The 15,052-nt window shown below is 54.2% G+C and overlaps 1 protein-coding gene across 2 annotated transcripts; it reads left to right on the top strand.

Moving 5' to 3' along the window:
• The first annotated feature begins 929 nt into the window (after positions 1-929).
• Positions 930-14,690, top strand: PCIF1 (phosphorylated CTD interacting factor 1). Of its 2 annotated transcripts, none has more exons than XM_063634156.1 (17): positions 930-1,487; positions 4,107-4,387; positions 5,980-6,122; positions 6,214-6,338; positions 7,473-7,610; positions 7,807-7,937; positions 8,051-8,205; positions 9,762-9,909; positions 10,005-10,088; positions 10,333-10,432; positions 11,536-11,698; positions 12,381-12,553; positions 12,699-12,785; positions 12,874-13,058; positions 13,743-13,836; positions 13,933-14,108; positions 14,194-14,690. In XM_063634156.1, exons 3-17 carry the CDS (start codon positions 5,999-6,001, stop codon positions 14,423-14,425), a joined length of 2,115 nt encoding a protein of 704 aa, XP_063490226.1. In that variant the 5' UTR covers positions 930-1,487; positions 4,107-4,387; positions 5,980-5,998; the 3' UTR covers positions 14,426-14,690. The 2 variants fall into 2 exon arrangements, with proteins under 2 accessions (XP_063490226.1, XP_055122310.1); XM_055266335.2 differs by having other exon boundaries at positions 931-1,487; positions 4,107-4,274.
• Positions 14,691-15,052: the final 362 nt, after the last annotated feature.

The raw sequence follows: 15,052 nt of genomic DNA, 5'->3' as shown, positions 1-15,052 counted from the left end.
CTTATCTGAACGGGAAGCTCTGCGAGGGCAGAACTGCTGTGCCTATATAGAGCTGGCTTCTTTCTGGAGGGCTCAAATCTACTTGGAGCAATGCTCACAACACTGTGAGATGATCACGGCTGATTCAGCACTTAGGAAGCGCCAGGTATTGTGCTGAGGACTTCACATGCATCACCTGAGTTAATTCTCACCAAACCTTTATGAGGTAGGCGATGTATTATCTTCCACTGAGGAAACTAAAATTTAAATTGGTTAACTCCTTCAAGGCCACACATTTTGAGTGGAGGAGCAGGGATTGAAATCAGACGAGGATCTGAACCCTCGTTCTCAATTACTACTCATACCAGTGCCTCCGTTTTTCTCGAGCGTCCGCCTGCCTGCCCCCACGCTGGCGTGCAGCCGGGACCATGGACATCTGAGAGGCTACTCAGCCGGGGTACCTACAGCCCCTGGCTCCACACAAGCGCCGGTCTGACAGCAGGTGGCAAGCTTGTCCTCTTCCCAAGCTAGCACTGGAAGAGCTGCTTGCTGGGGAGGCCGGAGATGGGTGGAGCTACCACTCGGACGCCTGCAGGGCCCTACCGAAAAGAATCCTGCAGGGAGCCGGATGAGGAGCACCTCACAGCTGCCAGTTCCCTGCTAGGCTACCCGCTGTAGCTGGTTTGAGGGCTCAGTGAGGCTTTGAACTGCAACTAATGGCCACAGATGTCAATGTTGGAAAGTCCCTACAATGCATTTAGTTGATTTCCCAACTTTGCCAAAAGCCATCTCTATTACTTGCCCCCCAAGGCTAGTTTAAGCTGCTTCTACTCAAGAGCCTTTACAGCTTGGGTTTGATGTGTATGTAGCCCAGGCATGGGGCAGGACTTCGTAACATTTCAACACCACGCAGCATACAGGCCCAGACAGGGAAAAAGACTGGCTGGAAGCGGCAGAGCCGCGGGGGTGCCAGGACCCAGGTCCATGCTACGTCCGGAGCCTACGTCACCAGGACGCCTCCCCTGGGCCGGCGGCAGAGCCCGAGACCCCAGCAGGTTCTAAGACAGCCCCACGCCCCCTAGTGCGCACGCTCAGTCCAACCTGCCGCGCACCGCCCACCGCGAACATCCGGCTCCTGCGTGTGTGCTCGAGGGAGAAACTGAGGCGGGGGCGTGCCAGTGAATTAATTCCTTCCTCAGTCCACCTGCAGGCCTACAAAGCTGTCTCCCCCTCCTCAGCGCCACAAAGAACAGCAGGGACGGATGGAAAGGAGGGGAGGGGGCCAAAAGCAAGCTGGGTGCGAGGAGCCAACCGACCCTGCCACACTCAAGATGGCGGCGCGGCCGTGGCGAGGTCCCTCAGAGGCGGTACCAGCGCATGCGCAGCGCCGAGTCCCGGCCCGGGACACAAGATGGCGGCAGCGGCGCTGGGGAGGGCGAGGCGGAGGCGGCAAAACGGGCGGTCGAGCAGAACGTGTAGCCGCGTCCCCTCGAGTCCGCTCCGGGCAGGTAAGAGTCCCAGGAAGCCATGGTCCCGCAGCGAGCCGCGCCAGGGTCTGGGGATCCGAAGCTGGGGGGCGGCGGCCTCTCCGGCGCTTTCTGCTCGGGGCTGCCGCTTGCCCCGTCTCTGTTGCTGCCGCCATCTTAGACCCGCGGGAGGGCAGCCGCGCCGGTGGCCGAAGTGAGGGAGGTGGGCCCGGAGAGCCCGAGCGGAGCGGCCTCTAGAGCCCCTCCGCTGCTGCCGCCGCCACCGCCTTTGTGTCGGGCTCCGACTCTGAGTCGCCTCAGCCCGGGGGCGGGAGCGCGCGGCGGGGCGGGGGGCGGAGCCCGGGAGATGGGCCGGCGCGCGCGCGCGCCAAACAGCCCACCCTCGCTGGGGTAGGGGGAGGGGAAGGTGCGCGCGCGCGCTGGGGTTCGCCTCTCGCTTTCGCGCGCCGTCGCGCCTGCGTACTTTGTTCGCTCTTTGACTCCTCCCTACTGGGTCGGAGAATTCTGATTGGCACATTGCGGAGATGGTCCCGCCCCACCTGCCTCCAATCCCGGACTCGGACTCTGGCTTCTGGTGGGTTCCTCTGGTTGCGCAGATACAGTTGTTTATTCTTGAGCAGCGGTAATTCTCAAACTGCGGTGTGCGTGGGGGTCGGGAAGCCACAGGATAAATAAAAACGTTATCTTAAGAGCAGTTATGTCTTACTGGGAGCGTACAATGCTGGACTCTACATATAACGGTCGAGTGATTCCGGTTTATAAGCCGGAAAGCAGAAGGGCCCGGAATCCGGTTCTGTCCAACCCAGGGGCTGGTGCTTCGGTCACAGACCTGCTGCACTCAAGTCACATAGGAAATTAAAAATGGTTTTAATTGCAAAAAATGGGTAAATTTTTTTCAAACAGTGTGAAAAAATGAGTCATCCTGTCTCCCAGTCACTTTTAGGGTGTGTTTTAAAAATACAAATTCTTGTGTGCCTCTCCTCCGTATTTCTGGCTTCTGAGATGGCGCAGTGAGGCACAGGAGTCTGAATTTTTTTTTTTTTTTTTTTTTTTTTTTTTTACAAACTCCAAGATGATTCTGATGCACAGCTGGCTTTGGAAATACTGCAGTGTCCCCATTTAGCCTCACACTAAGCTGTGCCGCTTGTGCGTATTCTGCAAAGTTCATGTACCCGGTGCATCAATATCACAGAATGTTTCTTGGGGAAAATATTTTTCAATAAAGGCGAACAAGATGTGTCACATAATGTGTTTGCATGTTTTTGTTTTTGCAAGACATTATTCAGAGCGTGTCTTTGACTTGCTGTGGGAGGCTTAGGATTGTGCCCCCCCAGATCAGTGATAGGTATGTTTGTTGATTTTTCTCTGTTCTAAGGGTACTTTATTTTTTCTTTTCATTTATTTATTTTGAGACGGAGTCTTGCTCTGTCGCCTGGGCTGGAGTGCAGTGGCGCGATCTCAGCTCACTGCAAGCTCCGCCTCCCGGGTTCACGCTATTCTCCTGCCTCAGCCTCCCGGGTAGCTGGGACTACAGGCTCCCGCCACCACGCCGGGCTAATTTTTTTTTTTTTTTTTTTTGTATTTTTAGTAGAGACAGGGTTTCACCGTGTTAGCCAGGATGGTCTCGATCTCCTGACCTCGTGATCCACCCACCTGGGCCTCCCAAAGTGCTGGGATTACAGGCGTGAGCCACCGTGCCCGGCCTATTTTATTTTTTAAGAGATGAGGTCTTGCCCTGTCACCCAGGCTGGAGCACAGTGGCATGAACATACTTCACTGCAGCCTTGAACTCCTGGGCTCAAGTGACCCTTCCACCTCAGCCTCCTGAGTAGCTGGGACTGCAGGTGCAATTTTTTTATTTGGGCTGGGCGCAGTGGCTCACACCTGTAATCCCAGCACTTTTGGAGGCCCAGGTGGGTGGATCTCTTGAGGTCAGGAGTTCGAGACCAGCCTGGCCAACATGGTGAAACCCCATCTCTACTAAAAATACAGAAAATTAGCCAGCTGTGGCTCATGCCTGTAATCCCAGCTACTGAGAGGCTGACACATGAGAATCGCTTGAACCTAGGAGCTGGAGGTTGCAGTGAGTTGAGATCGTGCAATGCACTCCAGCCTGGGTGACAGAGTGACACTCCGTCTCAAAGAAAACCAAAACCAAACAAAAAGCTTTATTTGTTGTAGAGCTGGGGGCTCACTATGTTGCTGAGGCTGGTTTTGAACTCCTGGCCTCAAGAAATCCCCAGCTCCCAAGTTGCCAAAGCCGCCGTGCCCAGCCTAAGGGTACTTCAGTTGGCAGGACTGGCTACAGAGTTTGTGGGGCCCAGTGTGCAAAATAAAAAGGTGAGCTCCTTGTTAAAAAGTTATTAAAAATTTTAAGACAGTGACAGCAGAGCCTTAAACCAAGCTCAGGGCTTTCCTGAATGTGGATCCCTGTGCAGCCGCGCAGGTCACATGCCCATGAAAGCAAACCTATTGGTGAGAAAGCTTAAGAGGTATCATTTTCATCCCCTGTATTCCATCATCCCTTCTCGCGGTGTGTCCTGCCCTGGAGGCACCCAACTTGATCTTTGTTTTTGCACCTCTTGTCCCTGCCCTGCAGCATCCCACAGGCCTGTGACTATTTTCCTATTTGCTTTCCAGCTGCTGATGCAAGGAATCCCCTGGGCCTCCGTCCACTCCACTGCTGATCAGCCCATCCGCCTGTGCTGAGTCTTCCTGCAGGCCTTTCCTTGCCTCTGTGGGACCCTGTGGGGGTCCATCCGGCTGGAGAAGAAAAGCCTCTCATGCTAGCGTTGCAGACCCCAGAGGGTGAGAGAAAGGGGGACTTCATTCAGTCTTGAAACCTGTGGGCTCAGCCCCCAAGGCACCAGGAATTCTTCCTGCCCAGAGAATCAAGGCAGCTTCGTTTTTTTCGTACCTTGGTCAGTGGTTCTCAACCTTTTTGTTACCAAGGCCCTTTTTGTTGTACGTATGTCCTGTGGCCCCCTGCATTTTTATCTGCCAAACTGTACCGATGGAGTAACCATTCACTTTTCCCTTCCTAAATTAATGAAGATGTCTATGACGGAGTGTACAATAAAATCAGTGTCCCAATGATTCCTATGATGTCGTCAACAACCAATCAGAGCCTCTGATCAGCATGAGATAATCAGTGTGACCACAATGAGTTGATAAAATTTCAGCATGAAAAGATAACTGATGTTAGGCCGGGCGCGGTGGCTCACGCTTGTAATCCCAGCACTTTGGGAGGCCGAGGCGGGCGGATCACGAGATCAGGAGATCGAGACCACAGTGAAACCCCGTCTCTACTAAAAATACAAAAAATTAGCCGGGCGTGGTGGCGGGCGCCTGTAGTCCCAGCTACTCGGAGAGGCTGAGGCAGGAGAATGGCGTGAACCCGGGAGGCGGAGCTTGCAGTGAGCCGAGATTGCGCCACTGCACTCCAGCCTGGGCGACAGAGCGAGACTCCATCTCAAAAAAAAAAAAAAAAAAAAAAAAAGAAAAGATAACTGATGTTTAAGCCTGCCTTTGTGGTCTTGTTGTGGGTAAAAGTTTGATTTCTTTTGGGTAGTGTGACCTACTGAAGACAACTTTAGCATCACCAGTTCTATCTCAGTTAGCTCCCAGTTGTCTGACGGCCCCAGGCCAGAAGCACTTTAGCTCCTGAGGCTCTTGCTGGGTGTGCTTTGAGTGGGGGAGTAGGGAATCATATCTGAAGGAACTGGCCTCCTTGCCGGTACTTACAGTAAATATGCACCTGGGGATTATGAAGGAGTCACTTAGATAGTCCTTCTCGGTTGCATTGGTTATTTTAGCAATAGCTGCTTCCTGCCATGTAGTGTAAAATAAGGTGACCAATTAGATTCCATGCCCTTCCCTAGTGTACTTTGTTCCTTTTAGATTTTACTGGATGGGAGCAGTAAAATCCCATCTCCTCCTGAGAGTTGTTACTATTCCTTCTTGTAGGAATCGCTTCTCAAGGGCAGACCCTGTTCTGTCTTGTTTGCTGCTCTTGGTGCTTTGTAAATATTTGCAGAATCAATAGTGCTCCTGTTGGGTCCAGGTCCTACGCCTGAGCCCAGCAGAGAGCTGAATTGGACGCAGTTCCTATTCCTGGAAGTTCTGACAGTTTAGTGGGGAGACAAACCCAGCTGATAGATGATACCATCTGAATGCTGCGACAGAGGTGTTCACGGCCCTGAGGAGGAGCTCTGACCACCTGGCCTGGGGAGGGGAGAGTCAAGGAAGGCTTCCTGGAGGTTGTGAACCCAGTAGCAAGCCAGGCAGAGAAGAGGGGGAGGGGCATTTCAGGCAGAGGAAGCAGGAGTGCACCCATTGAACAGCTGGAATTGCAGCTTAGGTCCCAGGGCTGCTGTGTGGCACCATGCTGACCCTCCAGGATAGGACCTGATTGGATTTCTCCACATCCGTGGGTGGTCACTGGGGCCCTGGGTGGATTGTAATTGGCGGGTGAGGGGGTGGAGCTGACACTCTTCGGTCCTCTGTGTGGCAGGTCCTGTGTGGGTGCAGAGATGGCCAATGAGAATCACGGCAGCCCCCGGGAGGAAGCGTCCCTGCTGAGTCACTCCCCGGGTACCTCCAATCAGAGCCAGCCCTGTTCTCCAAAGCCAATCCGCCTGGTTCAGGACCTCCCAGGTACTGAGGGGGAGCAGTAGTGGGGTGGTGGGGTAGGAAGGGCACCCCGGGAGCAGTCCTGACCCTGGCTGCGCTCCGTGCCTGTTTGCAGAGGAGCTGGTGCATGCAGGCTGGGAGAAGTGCTGGAGCCGGAGGGAGAATCGTCCCTACTACTTCAACCGATTCACCAACCAGTCCCTGTGGGAGATGCCCGTGCTGGGGCAGCATGACGTGATTGTGAGTGCCAGCCTAGGGTGGGGGGTCTCGGAGTGGCCTCTGGCACCTGGGCCTTCCCCAAATGTACCCTGAGCAGCTGTTCAGTGCCCAGCCCTGTGCTGGCACCTGCAGATACAATGACAAGCAAGACAGACACAGCCCCTGCCCTCATGGAACCTACACTCAAATGGGGTAGACTGACAAGTAAACAGATGATTGCACAGCTGCTGCACAGTGGGTGCTATGCTGCGAGGCAGGAATGAACAAGGCAGACTTGCTCCCTACGGTCGCAGAGCACCCATGGGCTGCCAGGAGACAGTAGGATTACAGTTGTGGTCTGTGTATGAGGAATAGTGTTAGGATACATCTAGATCCTGACCTACTCTGGGGAAGGCAAGGAGATGGGAAAAGCTCTGAGAATGAGTGTTTAAGGTGAGAGAGTGAGTGAGTGTGGGGAGGAAAAGAACATTCTAGGATCTGACATGTCAGTACGACGGGAAGTACAGGCATGGGCTGTCTGGCGGGAACATGGACTTTTGGGTCTTTCTCAGCTGGGGCAGCATTTCTTTACTGGGCACAGTTGAGACAGTTGGCATCTCCATTTTGCATGTGAAGACACTGAGGTTCAAAGATGGGGAATGACTGGCGCGAGACCTCACAGTAATACGCAGAGCAGGATGCACACCTGTTGTGAGTTCAGGGCCACACTACTCACCACCATGCATTCTCTTGATGTTACCAAGACTCCCATCTACAGGGCCTTGCTTTGTACAACAATAAGCAGTTTTTGAGCTTTTCCTTTATTCCTCACATTCATTCTGTTCTTGAGGAAAATAATGTGTGATGAGTACTGATCTCATGCCAGATCCCATGTTAAGCAAGTCATATTCACTGACTCATTTAATAATCTCAGTGGTGATGTAGAGCTTAGCATGGCCATTCTGAAGGTGAGAGAACTGGAAGGGAAGTGATACACCCTGTCGCACAGTTGCAAGTTGCAGGAAGGACTGGAGCCCAGTGTTCTTTGTCTGTATCCCAGCCCCTCTGCTCTTCTCTAAGGAGTAGGAGCAGGGGTGGGAGGGCGTGAGGATTCAAAGTCCTGTGGCTCCTAAGCCGCTGGCCCTGGTTGCAACTCTGCTGGTCTCCCTCCACCAGTCGGACCCTTTGGGGCTGAATGCGACCCCACTGCCCCAAGACTCAAGCTTGGTGGAAACCCCCCCGGCTGAGAACAAGCCCAGAAAGCGGCAGCTCTCGGAAGAGCAGCCAAGCGGCAATGGTGTGAAGAAGCCCAAGGTGAGTGTCTGCAGCCAGGAACCGGCTGCCGAGCAGCCAGCTCAGACGGGCAGCCCACAGGTTCCCTGCAGGGGCTGGGCATCGGCAGGCCAGCCAGGAGGGGGGCCCGGGACACAGTTCACCAGGTGTACACTGTATTGGATGGATCCTCTCTGGCGAATCTCCTGACTTGACACCTTTGTGACTTTCACTACAGATTGAAATCCCAGTGACACCCACAGGCCAGTCGGTGCCCAGCTCCCCCAGTATCCCAGGAACCCCAATGCTGAAGATGTGGGGTACGTCCCCTGAAGATAAACAGCAGGCAGCTCTCCTACGACCCACTGAGTGAGTCCCTGCTGATTGGCTTGAGGGCACCCATTGCTAACGTCAGCCTGTCTGGGACTGTGGGGTGGTGTGGGTGGGCAGGACATCCTCATCACTCCTCTCTGTGCCCCAAGGGTCTACTGGGACCTGGACATCCAGACCAATGCTGTCATCAAGCACCGGGGGCCTTCAGAGGTGCTGCCCCCACACCCCGAAGTGGAGCTGCTCCGCTCTCAGCTCATCCTGAAGCTTCGGCAGCACTACCGGGAGCTGTGCCAGCAGCGAGAGGGTACCTGCCTCTGGGCTGCGGCCTCCTTTATTTCCACCCACCTTTAGCAAGAGCCATGTTTGGCCAGGCCAGTTTGGAGATGGCAGAGTGGGGCCCAGTGGTGAGCCATGATCACGCCAGTGCACTCTAGCCTGAGTGACAGAGCAAGACCCTATTTCAAAAAAAACAAGAGTATCTATACCTTAGGATTCTATGATAAGCATTAAGTAAAATGGATAAGTATTAAATAAACTGTAATTTCTAATTTTTCTTTTTTTTGAGATGGAGTCTTGCTCTGTAGCCCATGCTGGAGTGCAGTGGCACCATCTCTGCTCACTGCATCATCCTCCTCCTGGGTCCCGGTTCAAGCAATTCTCCTGCCTCAGCCTCCCGAGTAGCGAGATTACAGGTGCACACCACCATGCCCAGCTCATTTTTGTACTTTTAATAGAGACGGGGGTGTCACGATGTTGGCCAGGCTGGTCTTGAACTCCTGACCTCGTGATCCGCCCGCCTCAGCCTCCCAAAGTGCTGGAATTACAGGCATGAGCCACCACACCTGGCCAATTTTTTTTTTTAAGAGACAGGGTCTGGCTATGTTGCCCAGGCTGGTCTTGTACTCCTGGGCTCAAGCCTTCTGCTTGCCTTGGCCTCCCACAGTGCTGGGATTACAGATGTGAGCCACCATGCCTGGCCTAGTTTTTAATTTTTATGATTAGTAAGAAACCTATTTAACCTTGCTCAAATATAGAATCCTCTGGCCTTTCACCCTTTTTTTTTTTTACATTATGTAATACTTTTTTTTTTTTTTTTTTTTCTTTTTCTAAGATGGAGTTTTGCTCTTGTTGCCCTGGCTGGAATGCAATGGCACGGTCTCGGCTCACTGCAACCTCTGCCTCCCGGGTTCAAGCGATTCTCCTGTCTCAGCCTCCTAAGTAGCTGGGAATACAGGCACATGCCACCACGCCTGGCTAATTTTTGTATTTTTAGTAAAGATGGGTTTTTTCCATGTTGGCAAGGCTGGTCTCGAACTCCTGACCTCAGGTGATCCACCCATCTCGGCCTCCTGAAGTGCTGGGATTACAGGTGTGAGCCACTGCGCCTGGCCTTTTTATTCTTTTGAAACAAGGTCTCGCTCTGTCACCCAGGTTGGAGTGCAGTGGCGCGACCACAGCTCACTGCAGCTTCAGCCACCCGGGTTCAAGCGATCCTCCTGCCTCAGCTTCCTGAGGAGCTGGGACACCCAGCTAATTTCTTTCTTTTTTTTTTTTGTTACAGAGACAGGCTCTTACTGTGTTGCCCAGGCTGGTCTTGAACTCCTGGGCTCAAGCTGTCCTTCCACCTTAGCCTTCCAAAGTGCTGAGATTACAGGTGTGAGCCACTACACCTGGCTAGATACTTACTAACACTATAAAACTAGTGATTCTTAGAATGTATTTTGGGAAATGCAGCCTAGAAGCTTCTGAAGTAGGACTGTGTCTTGCTTACTGCTGAATGCGATGCTTCCTGTACGTGCCAAGCTCCAAGTGGGACTGCTTGAGTAAATTCAGGCCTTCAGCAGCTCTCCTGTCCTGCAGGCATTGAGCCTCCACGGGAGTCTTTCAACCGCTGGATGCTGGAGCGCAAGGTGGTAGACAAAGGATCTGACCCCCTGTTGCCCAGCAACTGTGAACCAGTCGTGTCACCTTCCATGTTTCGTGAAATCATGAACGACATTCCCATCAGGTACAGCCCCACAGCTGGGGATGACCCTGGGCCATTTGGTTTCTGTGCCCAGTCATGTATAGAAGGGCTCTAACTCTGCCCACTCTCTAACGCAGATTATCCCGAATCAAGTTCCGGGAGGAAGCCAAGCGCCTGCTCTTTAAATATGCGGAGGCTGCCAGGCGGCTCATCGAGTCCAGGTTTGCCTCTGTCACCTGCCCCAGGCAAGATGGGTCTGTAATTAAAGTGGGAGTTCATAGGCCATCTTGCCCAGTCTCATGCAGGGCTGTCATTGCATTCGGTGGCAGAAGTGGGGCCAGCTCCCAAAGGCAGAACAAGGGCTGTGATGGAAGCCAGGGGTTGATGCCCAGCGAGCCCATGGAATTGGGATGAGGAGGGTGGAGCCGAGCCATTCCTTTCTTCTGCCCTCCCCTTGACTGGCAGGAGTGCATCCCCTGACAGTAGGAAGGTGGTCAAATGGAATGTGGAAGACACCTTTAGCTGGCTTCGGAAGGACCACTCAGCCTCCAAGGAGGACTACATGGTGAGTGGGTCCCCGGGTGAGAAGGCCAGTTTTAGGGCTCTGTGGCCACTTCCTCCAGGAAGCCTACTCTGCCTGTCCAGGCTGGGCAAGGCCTCCCCCAGTGGCCTATTCTTGTGCAATACGGCAGACGTTCGACATTCGTCAGTCCCGAAACTCATGACTGTGGAGATGTTTCTCTAGGCTCCTGGCTTTCTCCCACAGAACATTTCCGTTAACAGTCTTAATGGAGTCTTATGCTTGGCCACACACCACAGATAGCTGCCTTTCAGCCTAATGAATGTTCAGCATCTCCCTTGAGTAGATTTTTGGAAACAGATTGACAGCCTGCTTTTTTGGGTGTGTGTGTTCATATCATAGTTACGAGCTACCATCAGATTCAATTCCCTACTCTTAATGTGTCCAAAACAATTCTGTTTTCTGGCCAAAACCTATCACTTCTTAAACCTCTCCACCAGCACTAGCAATGGGCTTTCTTTTCAGGACCATATTTCACAAGAGACAAGGTTTCGCACTTCACGATAGTAACTGTGTACTTGACACGTAGAGAGTGACAAAGGTAGGTGTACTCACTAGCCACAGTGACTCATTCTCACTCTTCAGTTTTACACGTGTGATTCAGCAAAATTACAAATCCCGACAGTCATCTTTGCAAGTAGCTAAAAGCTCAAATCTCAAGTCTGCAGCAACCAAGCACCCTGTTTCGTAATTGTGTCTTTCCCCAATAGGCTGCAAACACCGTAAGCTGGGACTGTGCTGGTTTGCCTGTGTCTCCAGTAATTATCACGGGATCTAGCAGTGTAACCCCAACAAAAGCTACTGGCATTTACTGTACACTTACTGTATGCCAGGCATTTGGTAAGCCCTTAAGGGAAATGATCACATTTAATATTCAAACTGCCCTGTTAGGTATCTCGTGTCCCCTTGACACTTGAGGAATAAGATTGAGAGAAGCCAGGGGATTTGTCCAAGTGACACAGCTAGTCAGCAGCAGAGCTGGTTTCAAAACAAGGACTGCTGGACTCCAACAGCCCTGCGGTTACCTGCCAGCCCAGCTGAGCCCCTCTGGCCTCCACTAGCGCCCTGATCCAGATTGTCTCCTCTAGGATCGCCTGGAGCACCTGCGGAGGCAGTGTGGCCCCCACGTCTCGGCCGCAGCCAAGGACTCCGTGGAAGGCATCTGCAGTAAGATCTACCACATCTCCCTGGAGTACGTCAAACGGATCCGAGAGAAGCACCTTGCCATCCTCAAGGAAAACAACATCTCAGGTAGGGAAAGGTGGAGGAGGAGCCAGCTGTGATGCCGTCAGCTCTGTACCCTGATGGAAGGGACAAGTGAGACTGAGCCTCAAGGCCAGAGACTGGTTTGGGGCAGAACCTTCTGTGTCCTTTGGCTCTACTTCTCTGGGAAACAGGGAGAAGTGATAAAGGGAGAGCCAGATGGTGGCGGTGAAAGATAGGCTGGGAGTCATAGTTAGGTGTACCTGAATTTACATCCATTCTCTGCAAGCCTTACTTTCCCCAGACTGAAGTGTAGCACCTGGTGGTAGGATTTTGTGAGTACTCACGGGTAACTCAAGTAAACCATGTGGCCCCAAAAGATCCCCAAATAAGGGATCGTCGCTATTACGATGACGGTGATGCAGTACTTGTTCTTCTGCCTGGCAGCACGACCCATAGGCCTGAGCCTTCTTGCCTACCAGCCCAAGGCATGGCATATGGGGGCCTGCTTCGGTACTGAGTGTGTTGACACAGGCCACCAGTTTCTGCCCCAGCCAGTTGCCTGGCTGGTTTCTTTTTATGGCTTTTCATTCCCTTTCTACTGAACTGGGCCACAGTATACTGATCTGTGGAATGGGACTTCCCTCTCTTGGTACAAAGCATGTGGCCCACAGTGGCTGCAGCGTGAGAATTGAGGAGTGTGGTCCCTCACTGCTCTCCCTGCCCACAGAGGAGGTGGAGGCCCCTGAGGTGGAGCCCCGCCTAGTGTACTGCTACCCAGTCCGGCTGGCTGTGTCTGCACCCCCCATGCCCAGCGTGGAGATGCACATGGAGAACAACGTGGTCTGCATCCGGTATAAGGGAGAGATGGTCAAGGTCAGCCGCAACTACTTCAGCAAGCTGGTAAGAGCTGTGGGGAGGAAGGCCCTAGCTGATGGCGTGACTCAGGGCCTAGGATCTTTCCTGAGCAGAGTCCCCAGTAGGAGGCCAGTGATGAGGACATGAGGGAGCACTGCTGAAGGCCACTCCTCTCTGTCCCACTCCACAGTGGCTCCTTTACCGCTACAGCTGCATTGATGACTCTGCCTTTGAGAGGTTCCTGCCCCGGGTCTGGTGTCTTCTCCGACGGTACCAGGTACAGACAGGCCTGGGGCAGCAGGGAGGGCTCCCCAGGAGGGAACAGGGAGGGTGAGCCCCAGGTGCTGACTGTGGCCACTCCACAGATGATGTTTGGCGTGGGCCTCTACGAGGGGACTGGCCTGCAGGGATCGCTGCCTGTGCACGTCTTTGAGGCCCTCCATCGACTCTTTGGCGTCAGCTTCGAGTGCTTCGCCTCACCCCTCAACTGCTACTTCCGCCAGTACTGTTCTGCCTTCCCCGACACAGACGGCTACTTTGGCTCCCGCGGGTGAGGGCCAAGGGCTGCCCTCTACCCAGGCCAGGGAAGTGGTCCTCCAGAGCACAGGGCCCGCCTCTGCTGGCTGTAGTGTCAGGCAGGCTTGGGTGGAGTCCCTGCCTCCACCTCTTACCAGCTATGTGACCTTGGACATGTTGCTTAACTTTTGGGAGCCTGAGCTTTTCTGGCTCTGTGGGCAGGCATGTGACACCCCTAAGCTGGCCTGTGGGTTTCTCAGTGAGTCAGTTCAGGGTGGAATAGGAACACGTGGTCCCAGGCCCTGAGAGTAGTGAGAAATGGGGCCACAGATCTCAGAGGTCTTACAAACTAGGGGTGGAGGTGAGCACAGATTAGAGAAGGTAATGCTGTCTCCAGAAGGAAGAATGGTCAGGACCTCCAGAGGTCCAGAGCTCAGCAGCTGGGGATCCTGGGTGTAGCTTCTGCTGTGGTGCTGGTGGGCTCAGAACTGGATTTGAATTCGTTTGGTGAACATGGGCATCCCAGCCTGAGTCTCACTCACTGTCCTCATTCATTCAGTGGAGACAGTCATGCTTTGTGCCCCAATGAATTAGAGCGAATGCTGGCTTCTGGACAGGCCATCTCTTCAGTGTGGCTGCCTCAGGTTGGGGGTGGCACCTGTTTCTGGTTGAGGGACTGGGTCCTGATGGGACTTAGAATGCTCACTCCCGTCCCCAGGCCCTGCCTAGACTTTGCTCCACTGAGTGGTTCATTTGAGGCCAACCCTCCCTTCTGCGAGGAGCTCATGGATGCCATGGTCTCTCACTTTGAGGTGGGTGCACTGCCAGGGCGAGGGGTGGGCAACAGGCAGGATTGCCAGCCACCTGGGAGGTAGTCCCTGACGTCCACCCTGTGTCCCCTTCCACAGAGACTGCTTGAGAGCTCACCGGAGCCCCTGTCCTTCATCGTGTTCATCCCTGAGTGGCGGGAACCCCCAACACCAGCGCTCACCCGCATGGAGCAGAGCCGCTTCAAACGCCACCAGTTGATCCTGCCTGCCTTTGAGCATGAGTACCGCAGTGGCTCCCAGCACATCTGCAAGAAGTGGGTGCCAGGGAGGGCAGGGGAAGGAGGCTGGGCTGGCCAGGCCAGGCCCAGCCCCACCCTGAGCCATTGTCTTTGCTCGCAGGGAGGAAATGCACTACAAGGCCGTCCACAACACGGCCGTGCTCTTCCTACAGAACGACCCTGGCTTTGCCAAGTGGGCGCCAACACCTGAACGGCTGCAGGAGCTGAGTGCTGCCTACCGGCAGTCAGGCCGCAGCCACAGCTCTGGTTCTTCCTCATCGTCCTCCTCGGAGGCCAAGGACCGGGACTCGGGCCGTGAGCAGGGTCCTAGCCGCGAGCCTCACCCCACTTAACATATCCCGCGGGGAGGAGGAGCCCCAGGGGTGCTGGTCTGGACTGCTGGGACTCGGGCCCCTGGGGCCTGAGAGGGACCCCGGCTGCCACTGACATAGGAAGATTATGGTTCTGCCAGGGCTCCCCTCCCTGCCTGTCCCTAACTCATCACCTCAAACTCCCTCCAAGTCCCATGTATATAGGTCCTGATGCCTTCCCAACCCCACCCCTCACCCTATTGCCACCTTGTTTCATTTGTAAAAGGAAATACAGAAACCCCCCCAAGAATGTGTGAGGGTCTTGAGGGCAGAGAAGGCTGAGGCAGCTGGAGCTACTTCTGGGACCACACTCCCCTCCCTCCAGCAGCTCCTTCTCATGGCCCCTGGGCCTTCACTCCCCCATCTGGGGTCCCACACAGCTGGGTCCCTGGTGGCCTCTGCCTGGGCTTAGGAGGTCCGAAGAGTCCAAGGCCCTGCATCCCCTAGCTCCAAACTCCCCCAGCAGGGCTTGCATGGATACCTCTGGGGATCAGAGGACTGGGAGCTGTGCCTGTCCCCAACCCAAAAGCCAGACTCTTGCTGGCCTTGGATCCCCACAGTGAGCGAAGAGCTGGGTGTGCCTCACAGTCAAGGCTCAGGAGAGCAGCC

Source organism: Symphalangus syndactylus, chromosome 24 (genome assembly GCF_028878055.3).
Source record: "Symphalangus syndactylus isolate Jambi chromosome 24, NHGRI_mSymSyn1-v2.1_pri, whole genome shotgun sequence".
Classification (NCBI taxonomy): Eukaryota; Metazoa; Chordata; class Mammalia; order Primates; family Hylobatidae; genus Symphalangus; species Symphalangus syndactylus.
This window is presented reverse-complemented; position numbering and strand designations above follow the sequence as displayed.